This window comes from Capricornis sumatraensis, chromosome 4, assembly GCF_032405125.1.
Source record: "Capricornis sumatraensis isolate serow.1 chromosome 4, serow.2, whole genome shotgun sequence".
Lineage (NCBI taxonomy): Eukaryota > Metazoa > Chordata > Mammalia > Artiodactyla > Bovidae > Capricornis > Capricornis sumatraensis.
Genome location: NC_091072.1, coordinates 147745118 through 147753181, shown reverse-complemented (window position 1 = coordinate 147753181; position 8064 = coordinate 147745118). Strand labels below are relative to the sequence as shown.

The window sequence follows — 8064 nt, the reverse complement described above, 5'->3', positions numbered from 1 at the left end:
AGAACACTATAGAAATGTTTGGAGAAGGCAACAGCACCCCACTCCAGTACTCTTGCCTGGAAAATCCCATGGACGGAGGAGCCTGGTGGGCTGCAGTCCATGGGGTCGCTAAGGGTCGGACACGACTGAGCGACTTCACTTTTACTTTTCACTTTCATGCATTGGAGAAGGAAATGGCAACCCACTCCAGTGTTCTTGCCTGGAGAATCCCAGGAACAGGGGAGCCTGGTGGGCTGCTGTCTCTGGGGTCGCACAGAGTCGGACACGACTGAGGCGACTTAGCAGCAGCATAGAAACGTTACTTGTTTATTTTTTTTCACTTAAAGTATCATGGTGAATTGGAAAGATTTGAAAACACATGGGTTTTGAAAATCCAGGTTTGAAAACACATGGGTTCCACGTAAAGTCGATTTTTATTAGCTTCAGTTTTTCTAAGCTGTACAGTAAGAGTAACAATATATGCCTTCCCTCCTCTTAGGTTTTTTTTTTTTTTTTCCTTCCCCAGGAAGTAAAAGAGTCAATATTACAGAAAAGCATCGCTGTATAAACACATGTAATCATGATAAGATGGTGTCCTGGAGTCACAATGGGGACTCTGTTAAAAGGATTCAGTGGGATACAGTTTTAATTTTCAAAGATGTCTGATCAATAGTTCAATTTGTTCAATTCAATAGTTAAATTCAATTTGTTGTTTAGTTGCTAAGACTCTTTTGCGACCCCATGGACTAGAGTCTGTCAGGCTCCTCTGTCCATGGGATTTCCTAGGCAAGAATACTGGAGTGGGTTGCCATTTCCTTCTCCAGGGGATCTTCCCAACCAAGGGATCAAACTGGAGTCTCCTGCATTGCAAGGTAGATTCTTTACCATTGAGCCACCAGGGAATATTCACTACATGATAGTTATTACTATCTCCTTTATTGTTTCCACTTTTTCCTCTTGCTCCTCCAAAAAATGAGTGGTTGCTATACCCAGGTGATCTCTGCTACTGGACCTCTACTACTGATGTCGTCATCTTCTCTTCTCTTCATCCTACCTTCCTTTTTTCTTTCTGACCCTCTCTTCCGATCACAGCTTTCCTCTCACCTCAACTACCCCATGAAGCCAGAAGTCGAGCTATTAGGCTGCTGCTGCTGCTAAGTCGCTTCAGTCGTGTCCGACTCTGTGCAATCCCATCGACGGCAGCCCACCAGGCTCCCCCGTCCCTGGGATTCTCCAGACAAGAACACTGGAGTGGGTTGCCATTTCCTTCTCCAATGCATGAAAGTGAAAAGTGAAAGTGAAGTCGCTCAGTCGTGTCCGACCCTTAGCGACCCCATGGACTGCAGCTCACCAGGCTCCTCCGTCCATGGGATTCTCCAGGCAAGAGTACAGGAGTGGGTTGCCATTTCCTTCTCCGAGCTATTAGGCAGGCAGCTTAGATCTAACTCTGAACAAGCCCGGACCTGCCGGAGACTAGGATCCCCCCGTCATTTAGCGTCTAGCACCCGACCAACAATAAAGTTTTATTAAAACAGAGCAGGAAAAAAAGCCGCCCATCAGCCTTTCCTCAACAGCCAATCAGAGAGCAGAATGCCTGCGTCGCTCTCGGGAGCTTCACAGTCAGAGGCGAGGGCGGGGCATGTCGCGCCCGAAATCCTCCCCATAAGAGCGGAAGTACGGCCGGAAGCCAGTCATAGAGTTTAGGGGCCAGAGTGACCCTGCAGGGAGGTGGCAGGAAAAGCTGAGAACAGCTGCCGGAGGTGACGGAGCGGTGGCCCCGCCCGGTGCGCTGGAAGACGGAGCTTCCAGGTAGCGGGCCGCAGAGTCTGACCCAGAGTACGACGGGGTAGCCGGCGGGAGCCCACGGTCCCTCGGCGGCCTCTTTAAGGGAGGGGGCGGAGCCACGTGAAAGGATCGCTAGGGTGAGGTCACGTGGTGTGGGGCACCTGCGGGGCACAGTGGATATTTGGGGGAGCGTCGTCTTTGGGGTGGACACTGTGTGACATCCCTTTCCCCACTGAGACTTGTGCTTTGGAGTTCCATGGGGTGCACGTGGTGGGATTTGGGGATAGGCTCAGACATGGGGGAGGTGGGCGTGACAACGCTGTATCAGCCAGGGTGCCATCGAAGTGGCTGATCGTAGGATTCCTAAGATACAAGGGTTACACTATAGTTACAAAGTGGCTCAGTGCCTCTGCAGTCCAGCCCGTAGGCCTTGTGATTTCCAGCTTCCCCAGTTCAGAAACCTCCAGCTTCCCATCCTCTTTCCTTGCAGCTGCAGACTTCCTGAGCCCAGGTCCCCCCAGCTCAGCGCCAACATGAGTGCGGAGGTCAAGGTGACGGGGCAGAACCAGGAGCAGTTTCTGCTCCTGGCCAAGTCGGCCAAGGGGGCAGCGCTGGCCACACTCATCCACCAGGTGCTGGAGGCCCCTGGTGTCTACGTGTTTGGGGAACTGCTGGATATGCCTAATGTTAGAGAGGTGGGTTCCTGACCTGGATAGCTCTCAAGGAGGCTTGGGACTAAAGACTAAGAATGGGTGGACAGGGCTCATTTTCCACCCAATAACCATTCAGCTGAATAAGAGCTTGTGATTCAGAATAGGAGACCTGATTCTAGCCTGTCTCCATCAATGTCATGGCTCTTAATCATATTACCTTGATTGTAGTGTGTGTTATTTGCTCAGTGGTATCTGATTCATTGTGACCCCATGGACTGTAGCCCACCAGGCTCCTCTGTCCATGGGATTCTCCAGGCAAGGATACTGGCATAGGTTGCCATTTCCTACTCCAGGGGGTCTTCCCCAGGAAGGGATCAAACCTGGGTCTCCTGCATTGCAGGCAGATTTTTTTTTACCGTCTGAGCCACCAGGGAAGCCTGTTACCTTATCAGGTCACTTTTATTTTAGGACCTACATTTTCTTTTTAAAAACTGGACACGGGGGCTTCCCTGGTAGTCCGGTGGTTAAGACTCCACCTTCCAGTGCAGGCGGTGGAGGTTTGATCCCAAGTGGGGAAACTAAGATCCCACATGCCACATGGTATGGCCACAAAAACAAAACAAAATGGACCTGTTACTGCCCCTCAGTGTCGTAGAAATCAGGTGAGATTATGTGAAAGTGTAAAATCTGGTACAAATAGAAGGAATGAATGTGAAATTGTCATGACCGGTAAATTCCCTTAAGTTAGCTAAGGTAGAAGTTATCTTTTTCTTCAAGACACACAATAATATGCTAGGAACACAGGGGAGAGAACTGTTCCCACAGAACTGATAGAATTAAGAGTTTGAAGTCCAGAGTGAGTAGATTACCAAGATGTATGGCACTAGCCAAAGTTCTGAGATACTCTGACAGTGGTAGGTGGGTGAACTCTGAGTAAATTTTTTGAGGGCCAGTGATTGAGTCAATGCAGTTAACCTTTTGGGATCCTTCTTGTCCAAAGAAAACTGGCTGCCTTCTTTCCCTGCTTTCCTCTGCAGTGGAATCAAAGAGAATCAAGGGGAAGGAAAAGAGGTAGGTTTGGGGTGCCTGTTTAGCATTCTTCTAGTCATCTGGAAATACCAGAAGAGTACAAACCACGGGGCTCCCCTTTTGAAACATACATTCCAATTGTGCAGATAAGATGAATGGATATCCATGTATAAATCACTTATTTAGCAAGTATTTATCAGCAGAGCCAAGTACATGCACATTTCTGCTAGATCTGAGTGGGATAGCAGGAACTAGGTCTGTAATCTTGTTGAAAAGAAAGACCTTGTTAGGTAACAGCATCAGGTGGGCTTTGATGGACTAAGTGGGTGATCAGTGGTAGGAGGAGAGGAGGCCTGGGTGGACTGGCTTGAGTGATACACGCTCCCAGCTGAGGCCAGTCTGAGGCAGAGGCACCTCCCAATGCCGGCCCAGATCCTGCAAGCTGTCCAGGGAGTGAGGCCAAGGCAGAAGTCCTTGGTGAATTGGCGAGTACAGCAGACTCCCTAAAGGTATTCAAATTCAGAAATACTAGATATACTCTAAGGATGAAACAACACAGTTTGTAATGTCCAGGGGGTGTGCGTGTGTGTGAGATGTGTTAGATAACTAAACACTACGAAAGGTTTTGACTTTAGGGTAGGAATTGGGAGGCACATGGAGGAAGAGGGTGTTGTGGGTCTGGGGGACAGAATCCGCAAAGGCCTGGAGGTGAAAATGAGGCTTCCTTGGGGAGAGCAATCCGAGACGCAGAGAATTCCTTTCGGTGAGCTGGGAGAGCTAATGTTGGAGGGGAGAGCTGGGCCTGGAGATTGGAGTTCAAACAGGCAGGGTCTGGAGGGTGGAGAGAGAGGCCCTTCCTGTCATCGCTTCTCTTCCCTCGTGTTTCCGCAGCTGGCTGAGAGCGACTTCGCTTCCACGTTCCGATTGCTCACAGTGTTTGCTTACGGGACGTACGCTGACTACTTAGGTAACCAGAGGGGTTGAAGCTCTGGAGACTGGAGGTGGGAGAAGGGCAATTTACAGAGGGACTTATAAGACATTCCTGGGGTACCTGACTTAGATCCCTTGGGTCAGGGTCAGAGTCAAGACCTGAATTGGCATGGAAAACTAAAAAAGAAAAAAGGAGGCTAGGACTTCCCACAAAAGTGCAAATCAGGATTTCCTACACTTTATTTTTTTCTAGCCGAAGCCCGGAATCTTCCCCCACTCACAGAGGCTCAAAAGAATAAGCTTCGACACCTATCGGTCGTCACCTTGGCTGCCAAAGTCAAGGTGAGTGACAGTCCCTACCGGGTCCTGAGTCACAGAACACCTTTCTGTATGTCCCTTCTCGAGGGTCCATCGGAAGGGAACGGTCACCGTGTTGCTTCTTCTTGCCCCCCTCAACGATCCTCCAGGTCCCACATCTGAACTCCATTACCTTCGGCCTTTGGGGCTGAATATGATTCTGCTAGTTTTCTCTTTTGCTTTTCGACCAACTCAGGTTCTAAGTAAAACACCTTTTGCGTTTGGATTCAGAATAGCAACACGGATGCTGCTGGCTGTGTCCTTCAACAGCCCCCTCCTCCCCTAAGATCCTGCAAGCTGTACCATGTGACCAAAAAGAAAGAAATCTATAACCCAGAAGTGTTACACATTTGTATTCACTGTTGGGTCCTGTTTTTTGACTATCCCCCCACCCATCTGCATCTCCCAGTTGTTACCTCACTCTCCGTCATGCTTATGGTTTTACTTAAATCAGGCTGTCTCCTGTGAGATGCCTCTTTGGAAGTAGGTGGAGGAGCTCCAGACCTCCCCCACGCCATATCCTCCCGTGATGTCAGGCGGGTTCTTTACCACTAGCGCCACCTGGGAAGTCCAAGAGGGTGTATGTCTTTTATTTAAGATTCTCACCCTGTTATTTCTCAGGTGGGAATACTTGTTATTTATGTTGCCTTAGAACCAGCCTCTTAGAGGAGGTGATCAGGAGTAGGAGTGGAGGGTGGGCAGCGGGGTGGAGAGAAGGGGATCTTGGAAGCCGTCTCTGCCACGGTCCCACACAAACCCCGCTGCCCTGGGGCCCCAGTGTATCCCCTATGCAGTGCTGCTGGAGGCGCTAGCCCTGCGCAACGTGAGGCAGCTAGAAGACCTGGTCATCGAGGCCGTGTACGCCGACGTGCTGCGCGGCTCCCTGGACCAGCGCCACCAGCGGCTGGAGGTCGACTACAGCATTGGGCGGGACATCCAGCGCCAGGACCTCAGCGCCATTGCCCGGACCCTGCAAGAGTGGTGAGCCCCCAGAAGGGAGGGGTGCTTTTGGAGAGGGAGGAGGGCTGGGCAGGGCAGAGGATGAGACTTAGGAAGGGAAGGAGGAGGGGTGGGGGCCAGAGGGAGAAGCATGCCTGGAGTACCTGGTGCGGGCAGGAGTGGTAACCTTGAGTGGTAGTCTCCTGGCTGGTGGGTCACCCGTCTCAGGCTGGATGCAGCTCCCCCGATCTGTGACAAGCACTGTCCATAGACCACTGGCCTCCCCTGACTTCAGTTTGTTAACGTGCCTTCCTTTTTTCCTCTGTAACATTTCCCACCCTGTTTCTGTTTTAGCTCCTACTCCTATTTTGGGGGGGCTTCCAAGGCAGGTAAAGAACCTGTCTGCAGTATAGGAGACCCAGGTTCAGTCCCTGGATTGGGAAGATCCCCTGGAGAAGGACATGGCAGCCCACTCCAGTATTCTTGCCTGGAGAATCCCATGGACAGAGGAGCCTGGTGGGCTATAGTCCATAGGGTCGCAAAGACTCTGACATGACTGAGTGACTGACACTTGCCCTTTCCTGTCTTGCACATCAGTCCAGGCACTGCCTATCTCCTCCCTGAGTGTCCTTCTGTCCTGGGAATTTTGTCACAGGCGGTCCCCAGGTGCCCTGGCGAAGCTTCTAGCTCAGACAGGGTTCCGGACACCAGGACCGAGGGTTCTCCCTGAGTCTTTTCCTCGTGAATCTGTGGTCAGCGCCCTCCCATGCTGACCGCCTCCCCACCAATTCCCACAGGTGTTTGGGCTGTGAGGTGGTCCTGTCAGGCATTGAGGAGCAGGTGAGCCGGGCCAACCAGCACAAGGAGCAGCAGCTGGGCCTGAAGCAGCAGATCGAGAGTGAGGTGAGCGGTTAGGGGGCCAGCCGGCCAGACCCAGCTCCTCCTCCGGCCTGGGCCGCTTGTCCCGGGCAGAGGGGTTTGGACGGCGGCAGTGGAGACAGACCAGGTGGGCAGGGATGGTCAGGGTCTGGAACCTTCCTTGTTTCCCCCCATTCCTTTCCTCTGGGTAGGTCGCCAACCTGAAGAAAACCATTAAGGTTACAACAGCCGCAGCGGCCGCAGCCACATCTCAGGACCCGGAGCAGCACCTGACTGAGCTGAGGGAGCCAGCCCCGGGCACCAACCAGCGCCAGCCCAGCAAGAAAGCCTCCAAGGGCAAGGGGTGAGCGGGTGTGGGGGGCCACTCGAGTCCAGGCTGCCTGCTCCTGCCTCCCTCATCCCTTCAGATGCTTGTGGGGGTCAGGAATGGGGGGTTGCGGTGCCTAGCAGTTCCCTACAGCACGCCCTGTCTCTCTTTCCACCTTGCCAGGCTCCGAGGGAGCGCCAAGATTTGGTCCAAGTCGAACTGAAAGGACTGTCATTTCTTCTCGGGATATGGGGTGCACACTGCCCACCTGCCCGCCTCGTAGGAGTCCTCAGCCTTCCTGTGCCCCTGGCCAGCTGATAATCTAGGTTCCTGACCCCTAGCCCTGCCGGCTCCCATCCCTGCTCCCCCACCCTCTAGCATAGGCCACACCTTCCCCAGGGAGGAGGGAAGTACAAGTCATGGTTTTGTTGGTACTTTGTTTCACATGACTTTCTTATGTGTTCCATTGTCCCCTCCTCCTCCTCGCCACACTCTTCGCCTTGTTTCTTTAGGACCCAGCATCTGCCCCCATTCACTACACACCACTGTCCCCAGCATAACCCCCCAAGTTCCTTTCCTGCCGCCCACGCCTTGCATGCCTCTCCCCGCCTGCCCCCACCCCCCCACCCCCCAGCCTGTTAAGGCAGCATCCAAAGAGCCATAGGGCTCCCACCTTTATTCCCACACCAAGAGCTCTGGGAGCCAGCCTGCCATTCTAGGAGTCGCTGGACACTTGCAGCCTAGAATCTTGTCCCTCTGCAGCCGTTCCCATCCTCTCTCCCCCTGTCGGGTCCTGGGAGCACTGCTGCCCCAGTGACCCCAGAGCCTCAAGCCAGCTGTTCTCAAGCTGTCACGAGATGGTTCTTTCTTGGCCCTGGCTGTCCTTGAAAGCCTGATGGCCATCCTGGAAGGATTTATACTTCCTCTTGTGAGTTTGGTGGGGAACGGGAGGGGATGTGGATTGTATAAAAAGAGTATATATACATATATCTATATATAACATGACACATAAATAAATCTATGAGAAGTCTATCTACAAACTATCTCACCAGCCCTGCAGGGGGTGTCTTCTGTCTTTGGTATTTGTGGACGCAAAGAAGGCTCTTTCCCAGCCCACTCTAAAGCAAAGTGCCAGAAAAACAAGAGAACCAGGTACTATGCCGAAGCCTACTGGGTGCCTGGAGACCTAGATCCTAGGCCGTTGGA

General features: G+C 52.4%; 1 protein-coding gene across 3 annotated transcripts; it reads left to right on the top strand.

The window, feature by feature from the left end:
- The first annotated feature begins 1668 nt into the window (after positions 1-1668).
- Positions 1669-7849, top strand: COPS7A (COP9 signalosome subunit 7A). Of its 3 annotated transcripts, none has more exons than XM_068970434.1 (8): positions 1669-1788; positions 2255-2459; positions 4338-4413; positions 4630-4718; positions 5512-5714; positions 6470-6575; positions 6743-6894; positions 7042-7849. In XM_068970434.1, exons 2-8 carry the CDS (start codon positions 2298-2300, stop codon positions 7079-7081), a joined length of 828 nt encoding a protein of 275 aa, XP_068826535.1. In that variant the 5' UTR covers positions 1669-1788; positions 2255-2297; the 3' UTR covers positions 7082-7849. The 3 variants fall into 3 exon arrangements, with proteins under 3 accessions (XP_068826535.1, XP_068826536.1, XP_068826534.1); XM_068970435.1 differs by having other exon boundaries at positions 1778-1815; XM_068970433.1 differs by having other exon boundaries at positions 1780-1901.
- The last annotated feature ends 215 nt before the right edge of the window (positions 7850-8064 follow it).